The sequence below is a fragment of the Chiloscyllium punctatum genome, chromosome 1 (assembly GCF_047496795.1).
Source record: "Chiloscyllium punctatum isolate Juve2018m chromosome 1, sChiPun1.3, whole genome shotgun sequence".
NCBI lineage: Eukaryota > Metazoa > Chordata > Chondrichthyes > Orectolobiformes > Hemiscylliidae > Chiloscyllium > Chiloscyllium punctatum.
This window is the reverse complement of record NC_092739.1, coordinates 99,133,467-99,150,764: the sequence shown is the minus strand read 5'-3', so window position 1 is coordinate 99,150,764 and position 17,298 is coordinate 99,133,467. Positions and strand designations below refer to the sequence as shown.

The 17,298-nt window shown below is 42.4% G+C and overlaps 1 protein-coding gene across 3 annotated transcripts in view; it reads right to left on the bottom strand.

Moving 5' to 3' along the window:
- LOC140477681 (ADP-ribosylation factor-like protein 15) overlaps positions 1–17,298 on the bottom strand; it is a 291,815-nt gene that overhangs the window by 185,754 nt on the left and 88,763 nt on the right. For 2 of the 3 annotated variants that reach the window (XM_072571623.1, XM_072571621.1), the window contains exon 2: positions 6,646–6,790. In XM_072571623.1, the coding sequence (XP_072427724.1) occupies positions 6,646–6,790 (145 nt within the window). Of the gene's footprint in view, positions 1–6,645; positions 6,791–10,792; positions 10,908–17,298 lie in introns of those variants that run through there. The other variant, XM_072571622.1, reaches the window with a different exon arrangement.

Here is a 17,298-nt window from a genome sequence, read left to right as displayed (position 1 = left end):
CCATTTCTTTGTACCCAATTACTTTTCATTATTTATATAGATGACTTGGAATGTGAGTATAGAAGCTTGGGTTAATAAATTTGCAGATTACACCAAAATAGGTGGTTAGTGGACAGTGAAGGAGGTTAATCTCAGAGTACAAAGTGCACAGTACCTTGATCAGATGGGCCGAGGAGTGGAAGATGAGGTTAACTTAGATAAATGTGAGGTGGCCCTGGGGAATGTTGCCGAAAAAAGAGACCTAGGGGTTTAGATGCATACTTCCTTGAAGGTGGAGTCATAGACAGGGTGGTGAAGATGGTATTTGGCACACTTGCCTTCATTGGTCAGTACACTGATTATAGGAGTTGGAAGGTCATGTTACAGGACATTGGTTTTTGAATGCTGCGTACAATTCTGGTTGCCTTTCCATAGGAAGGATGTTGTTAAAGTTGAGAGGGTGGGCAGAAAAAATTTACAAGGTTGCAGGCGGTGGAGAGTTTGAATTGTAGAGAGTGGCTGGGGTTTTTATTTCTTAAGCGTCTTAGACTTTGAAGTGAGCTTAGAGGTTTATAAAATCATGAGGGACATGGATACGATGAATAGCTAAGGTCTTTTTCTTAGGGTGGGGGAGTCTGAAATTATACAGCATAGGTTTAAGGTGAGAGGGGAAACCTTTGTAAAGGACCTGATGGATACCTTTCTCATGCAGAAGGTGGTGCATGCATGAATGAGCTGACAGAGGAAGTGGTGAAGGTGGGTACAATGATAACACTTAAAAGGGATATGAACAGGAAGGGTTTAGTGGGATATGGCCAAATGTTGGCAAATGGGACAAGTTCAGATTGGGATGTCTGGTTGGTGCAGATGTCTTAGACCAAACAGTGTGTTTCAGTGCTGTATCACTTTATGACTCTATTGTTACTTCTCCAGCCTTATTTTCCAGCAATCCAATGTCCACTCTTGCCTCGCTCTTACCTTTTAGATATCTAAAAATACTTGCAATCTTCTTTCATATAACAAGTTAGCTTACACAGTACAACAAGAGTGGTTTGGCAGGAGTACTACACTAGGGTCTAAAAGGACTGGGACTGCGGCAGGTGGCGAGGGAACCAACAAGAGGGAAAAACAAACTTGATCTCATCCTTACCAATCTGCTGGCTGCAGAGACATCTGTCCATGACAGTATCAGTAAGAGTGATCCACCACACAGTCCTTGTGGAGCACAAGTACCACCATCACATTGAGAATGATGTCCATCATGTTATGTGGCACTATCAACGTGCTAAATGGGACAGACTTCGATCAGATCTAGCAACTCAAGACTGGGCATTCATGAGCCACTGTGGGCCATCAACAGTAACAGAATTGTACTCCAGCACAATCTGTAATCTCAGGGCCCTGCATATCCCCCACTCAACCATTATCATCAAACCAGGGGATCAACCCTGGTTCAATGGAGGTTCAATGAGAGTGCAGGAGGGCATGCCAGGAGCAGCACCAGGCATACCTGATGAGGAGTCAACCCAGTGAAGCCAACAAACAGGACTACACGCATGCCAAACAGCAGAATGGCAAATGATAGACAGAACTAAGCAATCTCACAATCAATGGATCAGATCTAAGCTCTGCAGTCCTGCATGATGGTGGACAATTAAATAACTCACTGGAGGCGGCGGCTCCACAAATACCCCCTCCTCAATGATGGAAGAGCCCAGCATATCAACACACAAGATAAGGCTGAAACTTTTGCAGTAATCTTCAGCCAGAAGTGTCGAGCGGATGGTTCATCTCAGCTTATTCCAGTGGTCACCAGCATTAGCGTTACCAGTCTTCAGCCAATTCGATTCACTCCACGCGATATCAAGAAATGGTTGGAGACATTGGATACTGCCAAGTCTATGGGACCTGACAACATTCGAGCAATAGAACTGAAGATTTATGCTCCAAACTTTTCACTCCCTTCGCCAAGTTGTTCCAGTATTACAATTGTGCCTACCAGACAATACGGAAAATTGCCCAAGTATTTCCTATACATAAAAAGGAGGACAAATCCAACCCTGATAATTACCACCCCATCATTGTAAAGTGATGGAAGGTGTCATCAACAGTGCTATCAAGCTGCACTTGCTCAGCAACAACCCGATCAGTGATGCCCAGTTTGGGTTCCAGCAGGGTCACTCAGCTAGTGACCATTACAGCCTTGGTGCAAACATGGACAAAAGAGCTGAATGTCAGAGGTGAAGTGAGAGTGACAGCCCTTGACATCAAGGCTGCATTTGATAGAGTGTAGTATCAAGGCGCCCTAGCAAAACTGGAATCAATGGGTATCAGGGGCAAACTCTCCAGTGGCTGGCGTCATACCTGACACAAAGGACCAAGGTCGTGATTGGTGGAGGTCAGTCATTCCAGCTCCAGGACATGTCTGCAGGAGTTCCTCAGCCCAACCGTCTTCAGCTGCTTCATCAATGCCTTTCCCTCCATCATAAGGTCTGAAGTGGGAATGTTCGCTGATGGTTGCAACGTTCTGCATTATTCGCAACTCCTCAGATACTGACACAGTTTATGTTCAAATGCTACAAGTTCTGGACAATATCCTGGCTTGGGCTGACACAAATGCCAGGCTATAACCAACGCCAACAAGAGACAATCTAACCACAGCCCCATGGCATTCAATCACTATTACTTCACTACCAATATTCTGGGGGTTGACATTGGTAACCCATCAACGCAACCTGAGGACTCATGATGCTGGCGACAGTGAACTTTGTCTATTCCCTTGACTATGCTATCCCTGATTCCAACTACATTTCTCTTTTCTCTCCCCTCTTGATTGGATCTCTGTAGCACAGTTTGTTCATCCTCTCTACAGCCCACATTCTCATCCACACAGGAAGTAAGAATTTCAAACCTGTTAGACTAGCTGAAGGACTGAGGCTACTTCAATACTACCTCCTGGATTCCTCTACCTGCCTCGCCTGTGCCTGACGACTGACTGAATCCGAGATGGTTAATCTAAGGAGAGCTCTGCCTCCTGAAACACAGCATCCAGGTAACTCAGCCCTGCTTGATGTGTCAGAGCATTTGAAGCTCAAACTTCAACTCATCAGATAAGAACCAGAATTCCTCAAGCAACCAGTATTTTCTATAGAAGCAATCACTATGAACCACAATGGGATCAACCAGCTCCCACATCATGCAGGAATGACATCACCTGACCCTGCATTCGCTTTGTTTTCTGAATTCGATTTTTAAAAATTTCTCACTGTTTTTTTCGTTGGTAACCAGTAAATATTTCCCTCATTTACCTTCAATCTGAAAGTAACATAATATAGTCAAAATAGTGGCTACTGCCAATGAAGTTACAGTTTACCTGTGATGCCATTCTGTCGTGTTTGGTCCCTGATCCCGGGCTTCAATTTAGCTTGTTAAAAATATCTCACACAATAAGAGCCAAAAAAAAAGCAGCAAAAAGCACCTCTCTCCCACACTACCTCCAAATTTCCTGAACTCACTCCTCATTCAGATTGCATCTGACTCCAGATGTGATGTCTCCTTCCCAACCATGCAAAAACAGATGGGTTCTTACAACAGTCAACATGGTTTCAGTCATCGGTCATAATCATTTGACTATCTTGTCAGTCAAGAACCTATCTGACCCTGTCTTGAATGGCCCTGTCTCCACTGCTCTCTGAACACAAAGGACAACAAATTTACACCTTAATTAGAAGGTGTCTTATATTTAAACTGTGTCCTCTCACACTCATCTTCCCAAGTGAAACCATCCTTTCAATATCAACCTTAACTAAGACATTTAAGATCTTGAGGGATTTGATAAGTCAGTTTTCATTCTCCTAAACTCAAATAGGCCCAAACTACCCAACCTTTCTTCTTCAGGCAACAGGGCTGACCAGGAACCTTTCTCATTGCCATTGGAGTGGGTTAGTATGATGTGCGGGATGATAATCAAATTATTTGTCCAAATTATGAATGCACCTCCTTTGGTCAGCAAGACTCGGTGTGGAACTGGAATCACCGGAGTTTCTGGTTCAGTATCAGGGATGCTACACTCTATGGCATAAGAGATCTCTCATAAAACCTGATCATCATGCAATGGGAGTGAAGATAATTTGATACAGCAAACTTAAAGATGCCATGAAATGAGATCAGTTCTACAAATGGCTCAAAAGGACAGTATTTGCAGCTCTCAAAAGAAACAATAAAGCAGTAATCGCCAGGAAAGGTTTAACAGAGATGATCAACATAATTTAGTTTGCTCTCAATTAATGTGCAAAATTTCTAATACAACATTACCCACAAAATGGATTCTCAGAAGTGACGGATACTCTGCAATGCTGGAACTCTTAACAGGGATCTTTCAAAGATATTGAGCTTTTCACCATGGCCATTTAAGCACTGTCTCTCTCCATGCCTTTAATCACAGATGATACTTACCTGGTCTATGCATCCTCTTTGGGAACATCAAGTATGTTTACATGGAAGTAATGGCTCACCCACTGAAGATGCTGCCTGGTGAATACATATATTTCAGCTTTAGTTCCATTCAGCTTGTATTACCCAATAAACAGTGGGATACATGGTAGCATTTATCATATGTTATTAGCTTCCACTGAAGGTGACAGAGCTGAGTTAACATAGTTTCTGGACATTTGCCCTAGAAGATAGTCAAGGGCATATTAACCATGACAAAATTGAGAAATACGCCCACTACCAAAAACACATTATTGGTTAACAGTTGGGAATGTAACACGTGGAACGAGAAAGGGTAAAGCTAATCCAAGCAGGAAAATCCTGCAACTTCTGCTTTGAGACAAATGCCACAGCTATATACAACCTACAATACACTTTTTGAAGTGTGGTTACTGCTACATTGTTGGCCAAGACTAGCAAATAAGCCATCAAGCTCAAAGGTCCACAGACAGTTCACATGTGTGAGAGTCAACTCTATGGAGATCTAAATAATATTTTTTTTAAGAAAGAATTTGTTCATTAATGTGGACATCTCTGGCCTGGCCAGCATTTGCTGCCCATGTCCATTATATATGATATCAGTAAAGGGGGAGTTCCAGGATTTAGTAGAAGGAATGGCAATATGGTTCCAATGTAGGATGATGCATGGCTTGGAAAGGAACCTGTTGAGGGAGCCTTCGTGGATTTCTAAAGTGCATTTTATAGTTGGGTACACACTGTATGCTACTCCCCATCAGTGAAGGCAATGAATGTGGAAGGTGCCCTGAAACATTAACTCAGTTTCTTTCAATTACTATCAGACCTACATTCAGAGATCTACAACACAAAAAAAGGCCCTATCGTGCCCATTCTGGTCTAAAACAGCCACTTCACCATTCTAATAGCATTTTCCAGCACTTGGTTCATTGTCTTATATGCCTTGGCAGCACAAGTGCACATCTAAATACTTCTTAAATGTTCTGACGGCTTTGCTTCTAACAGCTGTACAGGCAGTGAGATTCCCACCATCCTCTGGATTGAAAAAACATTTTTGTCATCCCCACTAAAATCTTCTGCCTTTCCCTTAAATTATTCCCCTAGTCATGTATTGATCCCTCTGAAGGGAAATGTTTCTTCCAGTCTACCCTATGGCCCTCAATTTTATACATCCCAATCATGACCCCTCCTATCTTCTCTGCTCCAAGATAAACAATATCAGTCTATCCACCCTCTCTTCATACCAAAAACTTTCAGCCCAGGGAACATATTCTGCACATTCGCCAGTGCAATCACTTCCCTCCTGTAATGTGGATTCTAGAACAGCACGTAATACTCTAGCTGTGGTCTAACCAATTATACAGTTCCAGCATAACATCCCTGATCTCAAATTCTACACCTCAGCTAATAAAGAGAAGAACCCAATGTACATTCTTAACCACTTTGTCCAACTGTCCTGAAATTACAGGACTGGTGTACATGCACACCAAGACTTCTCTAGTCCTCTAGTCCAACGATCTGACTGTTCATCATGTATTCCCTTGCCTTGCTAGTCCTGCCCAAGTGCATCACCTCACATTTATCCAGATTAAATTCCCTTTGCCACTGATCAGCTCATCTGAGCAGTCCTGCTAATTAATTCTAGTATTTTCAGCATTTCAAAGTCACAATTTTATGAACCTAGTCTGTAATTTCACAAAATACATCTGCGGATCTTTACATTTAGAACACCTCTCTGCTGTAGAGTTATTATTTTAATAATGTTAATATTAACTAAATGGTCCAATGTTAAAAGGGGTAATGGAATAAAAAGACCAAGGGCCTAATTCAACCAATCTTTGACCGTAGCACAGCAAAAGGCTTCAAAGGGTAACTTCAAAGGGTAAATGAGTTTACACTGAATTATTATGGTAAAGGGAAGAGTCCAACCTAAAGTACGAAAGAGGGGAAACAAAACAGGATAATCAGCAGATAAAAATAAAAGTTAAGAATAAGGTTAAGAATACACCTTTGAAGGAATATAGGATTCAAGAGTCTCAAAGTCAGTACAAATACATCTTCAATAGCAGATTTAGATTATTACCACCAACATTTACAAAAGGTTGTGCTACCTTAAAATACCTCACTTTGACTTTGCAACAGAGGTCAATTTACATGACAGCATTTCACACAGCTACTGCAATTCTGCTTAAATGTTACCTGTTGTGGGTATGATGTTGTCTGTACTCTCACTGCAGAGTTGTGTAAGCAAGCTTGACTTGCCAGATCCTGTAAGGCCTACACAAACAACATCGTATTCAGTTCGTGGTGATGGCGGTCCTTTGCAGCAGAATGCTCGGAAACACTAATGGAAAAGATAAACATTGTTAATCTTTGTTGATTTGGACATCTGGATTGTGACAAGAAAGCTACATTTACTCTAGCTAAGTTTTTTATTCATCTATTTTCCTGATCAACCTGTCCAGAAATGTTATTACACACCTCTGACGCAGGTGAAACTTGATCCAAGGTCTCCCAGTCTGGGATAGGAACACTATGATTGTGCCACAACAGGGCCCTCTCTCAAATTAAGGCATTAAAATAAAAAAAACACATTGCTTACCTGTTCATTCAAATTAGTGCACCACTCATATCACATGTGTATTTTTCCAATATAATGTATACATTTAGAGTACAGGCACCCACATTTATGTTGTAAACTGCTTTACATAAAGTAGCTAAACTGTAATTATATCCATCTACAGGTAACAAGCATTGGAGCACATCAGTTTTCTATCTCGGAACTGTTGAGCCTATAGGAAAACTCCTGTGCTTCAACTCTACTCCTCTGCTTTCCAAATTCCACCCTCCAATCCCACTAAATCAGATCAGCACAATCAGATGACTCCCCAAAGATCAGGTGTGTACAACATTTAGAAACACATTACTCTGTCTACCTTTAAATCAATGCTCCAACATTGGCGCTACTTGGACAGAGTGCCATTAGCTTGGTCAAAGAGTGGGTTTTAGAGAGCATCATAAAGGAGAGAGCAAAGTAATGAGCAGAGAACTTTATGGAGCAAATTTCAGAGCAAAACGTCTAGTCAGCTGAATGCATCGTGGCCCATTGGAACAAAAACCCAGTGACACACAAGATGTACCAACTCAAGGAGCACAGAGATTGGAGGTTTATAGAGCTAGATAAAATGATAGAGATAGGAAGGGGCAAGGCCTTGAAGGTTTGAAAACAAGTGAAGGGAAAATAAACAGGGAGAGGAAAAGCTTTTTCCTGGAGATTCTCTGGCTGCAATTGAACAGGTAAGAATAGAATCAAGTGAATTTATTACCATTCTTCTGGGTAACTAAGGAGAAACATCAAGGATGATGGTATTATGAAAGGCTGCAGACAGGTTGTAAAGAACAAGGAGAGATTGACAATGAGGTGGAGGTCAGTGAGGAAGAACATATTTTCTAACTTTGCAAGAGCAGTTTCAGTGTTGTGGCAAGAACAGAAACAGGATTTGAAGAGGTGACAAAAAATTATTGTTTCAAACTACTCAAGATGCATGGTCTACCAAAATTAGAATTCAGTTGCACTGCTGCAGACACCCCTTCTAAGTAATAGTTGCAGCAAGAGGGGAATAATATGCTAACATGTAATCTCAATTATTTTAAATATCCATGTTTCACTCAAATCACTTGTAGGTAGATGGTGTTACTACATATTTGGATCTGCAAACTTATTCTGTCCAACAAGCTCTTTGCACCCAACACCAGAAAAAAAATCACCTGGTCATCAGAATTCAAAATACATGGGTACAGTGCATAAATTCACTTTTGTAATCTCAAACAGTCCCTGAAAACTCAATGCTGGGGACAAAATTGAGGTATACAAAGATAATGAGAGGCATAGATAGAGTTGATAGCCAGAGACTTTTTCCCAGGGGAGAAATTGTTAACACAAGGGGTCATAGTTTTAAGCTGTTTGGCGGAAAGTATAAAGGGGATGTCAGAGGCAGGTTCTTTACGCAGAGAGTTGAGAGAGCATGTGTTGCTGGCAGCAATTGTGGAAGCAAGGTCATTGGGGATATTTAAGAGACTGTTGGACATGCATATGCTCACAGAAATTTGAGGGTTCGTCCATTAGGTTTACCTTACATGAGGATCAAAGTTTGGCACAACGTCGTGCGCTGAAGGGCCTGTTCTGTGCTGTACTGTTCTATGTTCTAAAATAATCCATATAAGTCACAGCTGTATACTTTGCTTGATGAGAGGATAATACAGAATAAGAGCTTTCCCTCCAGATTCTCCCTCTCCCTTGTTGTAACTCCAGCTGCGCTAACCACAGGTCTCCACCATCCAGCCGTTTTTATCTCACCCATGTTTCGGGCATCATGATCTGTCTGTTGACAGACAGCCACTCTCGGTTATGGTGAATTCTTTAACAGTTCATCAAGGGCATAATCTCAGAATAATGAGATGCCAAATAAGAGATGAAAAGGAATTTTTTTCTCACAGGGTTGAGTATGTTTGGAACTCTTTACCACAGAGAGCTATGGGAGCAGAGTCCTTGTGCATATTTAAGGCGAAGATTGAGAGATTCTTGATCAGTTGGGGAATTAACATTGTAAGGGTTGCAGTGAAATAGCAGGAAAGTGATGTGAGGAATAGTGCACCAGTCATGATCCTATTGAAAGGCGGAGCAGGCTTGAGGGGCTGAATGGTGCAGTCCTGTTCCTATCTCTTGGCCTGGCCTCAGTGCACACAGCATAATGACACTGCTACATTGCTGGGTGGCTGATGGGTTTGATCAACAAAAAACTGAAGTGTACAGAAATAGCCAAAGGCACTAGATACTCCAAAGAGTATGGGCCCTAACAACTTTCTGGCAAGAGTACTGAAGGCGTGTGCTTCAGAACCTGCTGCTCACCTGTCCAAGATGTTCCAGAACAACTACAACACTGACAGCTATCCGGCAAAGTGGAAAGAGGAAAATTTGCTTACAGGTACATCCTGTACACAAAGAGTAGGGCAAATCCAATCAAACCAATCCAATTACTATCCCACCAATTTACACTGAATTGTCAGTAAAGTGATATAAGGGATCATCAACAGCCCAACCATCTTCAGCTGCTTCAATGTCCTTCACTCCATCATAAGTTCAGAAGTGTGGAATCAAAGCAAACATCCACAATGTTCAGCATCATTCATGACACCTCAGATACTGAAGCAGTCCATGTTCAAATCCAACAAGATCTGGACTATATCCAGGGCTGAGATGACAAATGGTAAGTAACATTCATGCCACACAAATGCAGGTTGTGACCATCATTAGCAAGAGACAATCTAACCATTTCCCATTGACATTCAATGGTGTTACCATCACTGAAACTCCTACTGTAAACATTCTGGGGGTTATCACTGACCAGTAACCCAACTGTACTCGCCATACGTTAAAAACAGTGGCTACAAGAGCAGGTCAGAGGCTAGAAATACAACAAGTAACTCACCTCCTGACTCCCCAAAACCTGTCCATCTATTCTCCAAGGCACAAGTTAGAAGTGTAATGGAATACTCCCCATGTGCCTAGATGAGTGCAGCTTCACAACACTAAAGAAGCTTGACACTGTCCAGGACAAAGTAGCCTGCTTGATTGGCACTACATACACAAGCATTCCACTCTCTCAACTCCGAATGCTCAGTTTCAACAAGATGGGCTGCAGAAATTCACCAAAGGTCTTCAGACAGCAAATTCCAAATTCACGATCAATTCCATCTAAAGGACAAGAGCAGCAGATACATGGGAACACGACCACCTGCAAGATCCACCCCCTCCCAACCAAGCCACTCACCACCCTAACTTGTAAACATATTCATTCACTGTCGGTGTGCCAACATCCTGGAATTCTCTCCCCAGTGGTATTGTGGGTCAATCCACAGCAAAGGGATGCAGGAGTTCAAGAAGGCAGCTCACCACCAAAGAGCAACTAGGGTTGGGCGATAAATGCTGGCTAGCCAGTGATGCCCACGTACCACAAATGAATAAATTTTAAGTAGTGCTAACAAGTAGCACTTGCTAAGCAATAACTAACTTGCTGATGTCTATTTTATGTTCCAGAAGGGCCATTCATTTATCTCATTATGGGCTTGGTTCAAATGTGGACAAAAAGCAGAATTCCAGAAGGGGTGAGAGTTATGTCGAGGCAGAGCACGAGCAAAACTGGGGTCAATGGAAAACTTTCCATTAGTGGGTGTCATACCAAAAGCGAAATAAGTTGTTGCGATTCTTTGAGGTCAATCATTCAGTTGTAGGGCATACCTGCAGGAGGTACACATGGTAGACAGTCTAATCAAACTTTTCAGATACCTGTATATTACACATCTCTGGAACAGGTGAAACTTGAAGTCAGGCCTTGGCCAATTACACAAATTAGATATTATCTAGACCAACCCTCTAGACTCCGATGCGCTCATTGGTCGTGTGTGTGTGCGAGATAGTGCGTGAGAGAGAGAGAGAGCGCGTGTGCGTGAGAGAGAGAGAGAGAGAGAGAGAGCGCGCGCGTGTGAGTGAGAGAGAGAGAGAGAGAGCGCGCGCGTGTGTGAGAGAGAGAGAGCGCGCGCGCGTGTGTGTGTGTGAGAGAGAGAGCGTGTGAGTGTGAGAGAGAGAGTTGATGCATCAGTTTGTCTGGAAGAGACAGAAATGACAAAGGCATTCCTAGAGACCATTTGAAATACTGGACACAGTATTGGTCATTTTCTTTAAGGAAAGCTGTAGGTGTGCTGGAAGCAATTCAGAGGTGGTTTATTAGACCTGAATACGCAGCTAATAATCAGAAAAGGTTGAACAGGCTGGGCTTGTATCCTCAGGAACACAGAAGACTAAGAGGTGCTTTGATTGCAAGAGCCTCGTGTGCATTGACCAATTACATGTGGATAGGACGCTTTTCCTTGACAGAGTCCAGAACTAGGGGTTACCCATTTAAAATAGAGATGAGGCTAAATTCTTTTTCTGAGTGTCTTAACTCTTTGCAACAGTCTTCCTGAGAAGGGGATGGAAGCAGTGAAAATTTTATGGCTGAATTAGTTAGATTCTTGTAAAGCAAGTGGAAGAAAGATTATCAGGGGTCCGTAGCAATGTGGATGAGTTACAATGAAATCAGCCATGATTTTATTGAACGGAGGAGCAGACTCAATGAGCTGATTGTTTTACTTCTTTTCTTTTACATATGTTTGACTGGGTATATGAAGTCAGAGGGGAATGATATGGTTCCAGGGATAAGAAGCTTCAGTTATGAGGACATGTTGGAGCAGTTGGGTATGTTTGCTTTGAAGTGAAGGCTAAGAACAAATCTAATAGAACAGAGAACAGTATAGTACAGGAACAGGCCCTTCAACCTACCATTTCTGTGCCAACTACAGTGCCATTCTAAACTAATTCCAGCTGCCTGCATTTGTATTTGTATCCCCGCCGTTTCCTGCCTGTTCATGTCTCTTAATGCCTCTTAAAAGTATTTAAAGTCAAGGAGGATGTATAGAGTAGATAGAGAAACTGGTCCCTCTCTTAAAATGATCAAGAAAAAGGGGACACTGATCGAACTTGATTTGGAAAAGCAGCAAACATGGGACGAGAAAAACTATTTCACACAAGTAGTTCAGATCTGGACTGCACTGCCTGGAGGTGTGGTGGGGCTAGGTTTAATTGAGGCATTCAAATGGACACTGTATCAACTTAGATAATCATCCAATGTGCAAGAATTTGGGGAAGAGACAGGAGAATGGCACAAAATCACAATACACATTTGGAGAGCTGGTGCAGATCTGTTGGCTGAATGGCCTCCTTCTCCATTGTGACACTTGCGATTTTTAAGAAGGGAGTGAGAGAGACCAAGTAAGTAGAAGCAGATGTACAACATTTAGCTCAGTGTACTAGGCCATTCAATGTGATCATGGGTGATTTGATACTCAACTCTACTGCTTACCCCTGTAACATTGATTCCTTTAATGATCTCTCAATCTCAACCCTTAACATGCTTAATTACCCAGCCCTTGGACCATTCCAGGATTTAAAAGATTCTTTGTGGCTGCATTGGTCACAAATATACATTTCTGCAGCTAATTCCTTTAATATCCTAGGAGACAACCTATCAGGGGTCTTATCAGCCATTGGCCTCAATAGTTTCCTTTTTCTCCAGCGCAGTTGTCTTATATTGTGTATTCTGTTGTATTTTCTCCTCCCCTTACTCCTTGATTTTCTAATTTTATTTATTTTTGCAATGCTCAATGTCTTCTACCATGAAGGCTGTGATATAATGTACTTATTCAACTCCTCTGGCACTTTCTACCTCTCCATTATTTCCTCACATTTATTCTCTTAACAGCCTATGTTCACTTTGATTCTGGATTAGTGGTGCTGGAAGAGCACAGCAGTTCAGGTAGCATCCAAGTAGCTTCGAAATTGACGTTTCGGGCAAAAGCTCTTCATCAGGAATAAAGGCAGTGAGCCTGAAGCGTGGAGAGATAAGCTAGAGGAGGGTGGGGGTGGGGAGAAGGTAGCATAGAGTACAATGGGTGAGTGGGGGAAGGGATGAAGGTGATAGGTCAAGGAGGAGAGGGTGGAGTGGATAGGTGGAAAAGAAGATAGGCAGGTAGGACAAGTCCGGATAAGTCATGGAGACAGTTACTGAGCTGGAAGTTTAGAACTAGGGTGAGGTGGGGGAAGGGGAAATGAGGAAACTGTTGAAGTCCACATTGATGCCTTGGGGTTGAAGTTTTCCGAGGCGGAAGATGAGGCATTCTTCCTCCAGGCGTCTGGTGGTGAGGGAGCGGCAGTGAAGGAGGCCCAGGACTTCCATGTCCTCGACCAAGTGGGAGGGGGAATTGAAATGTTAGGCCACGAGGCAGTGTGGTTGATTGGTGCGGGTGTCCCGGAGATGTTCCCTAAAGCGCTCTGCTAGGAGGCGCCCAGTCTCCCCAATGTAGAGGAGACCGCATAGAGAGCAACAGATACAATAAATGATATTAGTGGATGTGCAAGTAAAACTTTGATGGATGTGGAAGGCTCCTTTAGGGCCTTGGATAGAGGTGAGGGAGGAGGAGGTGTGGGCGCAGGTTTTACAGTTCCTGCGGTGGCAGAGGAAAGTGCCAGGATTGGAGGGTGGGTTGTTTGGGGGCGTGGACCTGACCAGGTAGTTGCGGAGGGAACGGTCTTTGCGGAAGGCGGAAAGGGGTAGGGAGGGAAATATATCCCTGGTAGTGGGGTCTGTTTGGAGGTGGCGGAAATGTCGGCGGATGATTTGGTTTATGCGAAGGTTGGTAGGGTGGAAGGTGAGCACCAGGGCGTTCTGTCCTTGTTACGATTGGAGGGGTGGGGCCTGAGGGCGGAGGTGCGGGATGTAGACGAGATGCGTTGGAGGGCATCTTTAACCACGTGGGAAGGGAAATTGCGGTCTCTAAAGAAGGAGGCCATCTGGTGTGTTCTGTGGCTTTGACATCCCTCTTGCTTTTTACACATTTAAAGGAAGTCTCTCCATCCTTTGTAATATTGCTTGCCAGTTTACCTACAAAGTTTACCTTCAACCTCTTTACTATTGTTCTGGTCAGCTTCTGATGACTTTTTTTGTTACACATTTGCAATTCTCTAGTTTCAGACTAATTGTTGCCACATTGTATATGTTTCTTTCAATGTGATATAATCCTTAATTTCTCTGGTTAAACATGGTTGGTTTATTCCCCTTTCCCTCTTGCAATATATTTTTGTTGTTAATCATGAACTATTTCCTTCAACATCTGTCAATGTACATCAACCATCTTTTCTGTTAAACTCTTCTCCCAGTTGGTCTCCGAATAAAATCATGTTAAATGCGTTGGACAACAAAAAGAATATAATAAAGGCACTGAATAAATGCACTTCATTCTTGATTTTTTTTTGTCAAGTAATATATTCAGAGTAAATTGTGTTTTAGATTGTTGAAAATGTTTTTAAAAGTAATGAAAAATCTTGAACTTCATTTTAAAAGTAATTGCCAACTTTTGTTCAATTTGTTGTTTTAATCTAACTTTGGGCACTAAGTTGAAATGCGACACTGTAGTTGCTCCCTGTATAAATCATCCATGAGAAAGTGAGGACTGCAGATGCTGGAGATCAGAGCTGAAAATGTGTTGCTGGAAAAGCGCAGCAGGTCAGGCAGCATCCAAGGAACAGGAGAATCGAGGTTTCGGGCATGATTCAGAAGGGCTGATGCCCGAAACGTCTATTCTCCTGTTCCTTTGATGCTGCCTGACCTGCTGTGCTTTTCCAGCAACACATTTTCAGCCCTGTATAAATCACAAAGGTTCTATATGTAATTTTTTTTCATTCTTCTTCACTAAATAAACTTATTGGAAGTTCAGAATAAACTTATTGGAATGGTTTCATGCAAGACTGCAGAAAGAAATAGCATATACAATTCAGTAAAACATCACCAAATATTCCATTCACAATATCTTAGTGTTCGTTTACTCCATCCTCAACATTCTGTGGCAGTAGTGTGCACTTTCCATAGGACGCAATGTAGCAAGACACAAAGGCTTCCTCCAAACCCATGACCTCTATTACTAAAACAACAAGTTGAGCAGATACACAGTAACACCAGCCACCTTCAATTTCCCAAGGCAAACACCATCCTAATTTGCAACTCTAGTGCTGTTTCTTTATAAGTCAAAATTCTGAAACACCCCTCCTTACAGCAGTAAGGATATACCTCCATCACATGGATGTCATCTCTTCAATGGCAATTAGAGATAGGCTAGAAAGGCTTACCTTACCAGCAACAACCAAATTCTAACATTTCAAAATAACTTCCATTTATTCTGATAGCAAGGGGAGCAAACTAATGTAGCTGTTAATCTTCCATCTATATGTTTCTGTAATCTTTTGTCATTGTCGCCAACTGAAAGAAATTAAATATGAGCTGACTATTATTTGATTTTTACCTGTTGTCCTCGGGAAGGTGGTAATGAGTTGCCTCTTGAACCACTATAGTCTATCTACTGTGGGTAGACCCATAACACCCTAAAGGAAGGAAATCTAGGATTTTGACCCAGCAACGGTGAAAAGAACAATGACAGCATAGTGAGTGGCTTAGAGAGAAGCTTGCAGGTGTGATGTTCCCATGCATCTGCTCCTGTTATGTAAGAGAAGGAAGTGGTTGTGGGTTGAAGGTGCTGTCTAAGGATATTGAACAAATTTTTGCAGTCCATCTTGTAGACACAGTTCTGCTACTGAATATCAGTAGTAAGGGAATGGATGCTTATGGATATGATGTCAATGAAATGGGCTGCTTTGTCTTGGATGGTCAGAAACAAAACAAAACTGCAGACACTGGAATTCAAAGGTAGACAAGCAGGAGGCTGAAAGAACACAGCAAGCCTGGCAGCATCAGGTGGAGGAGAAGTCGGCGTTTTGGGTGTAACCCATCCCCAGTCCTGAAGAAGGGTTACGTCAACTTCTCCACCTCCTGATGCCGCCTGGCTTGCTGTTTCTTCCAGCGTCCTGCTTGTCTACCTATTCTTGGATGGAGATGCTAGGTGGTCAGTCCAATTCCATTTTTTTTTGTCTTGGACTTCATAGTGATTGATACAACTGAATGCTTACTAGTGGTTCTGTATTCACATGTAGGCCAGACCATGCAGATTTCCTTTATTGATGGATATCAGTGACATCCGCTTACCATTATAGGTAAGCGGATGTATTGCTATGACAAACGAGTGTGGAGAGATTCCTAAAATTCAGTGATTTTATCACAGTACTACTGAGAGATTCCTTTAGTTATCAATAGTCCAGGAAGACTTACCCATGAGTCATTGAGATGTTAGCACATGGAAGCAGACCCTTCAGTCCAACTTGTCTATGCTGCCCAGATATCCTAAACTAATCTAGCAGATGGCCCATATCCCTCTAAACCCTCCCTATTCATATACTCCGGATGCCTTTTAAATGTTATAATTTAAGGTTAAGCTAATAAAGACTCATTACAATTTTGGGTAATGGTGACCCTCAGAAAATTGATGGCTGGAGATTCAGTCTGAGGGTGGTGCATCTGTGGAACCCATGGTTTCAGAAGGCTGTAGAAGCCAAGTCACATTTAAGACAGAGATACATAGGTTCTTGGAAGCTACTTGGATGCTACCTGAACTGCTGTGCTCTTCCAGCACCACTAATCCAGAATCTGGTTTCCAGCATCTGCAGTCATTGTTTTTACCTCTATACATAGGTTCTTGATTAGTCAATGAATCAAGGGTTACAGGGAGAAGGAAGGAGAATGGGGTTGAGAAACATATCAGCCATGACACAGATTTAAACGAAAAGGGGAGGAGGTCCCAAAAGTAGAATACAGGGAGTTAGGAAGTGAGTGAAATGTAGGACCTCAAAGTAGTGATCTAAGCATTACCAACAGTTCCATATGCCAGTCAGAGTGGTAACAGCAAATTATGTCAGATGAATGTGTGTCTGAAAACATGGTGCAAGAGGGAGGGTTTTGGATTCCTGGCAAGTTGGCACTGGTTCTGGGAGAGGTGGGAACAGTATAAACTGGACAGGTAACATTTGGACAGGACTGGGGCTTATGGTCTCAGCAGTGTACTTGCTTCAGTGGATGGGAGACTTTAAAATTACAAATGTCATATGGATGGGAACCTATGCCAGAAGTCAGAGAAAGGGAATGCTCTTGCTTTAGAGGGAGTGCAGTGAAAGTTGTGGGTGTTGTTTGGGGGGGGGGGTCCACAACCAGGGGTCATAATCTAAGGAAACAGGGTGAACCATTTAGAACTGAGATAAGTAGAAATGTCTTCACTCAGAGTGGTGAGCCTATGGAATTTGTTACCACAGAAACTAGT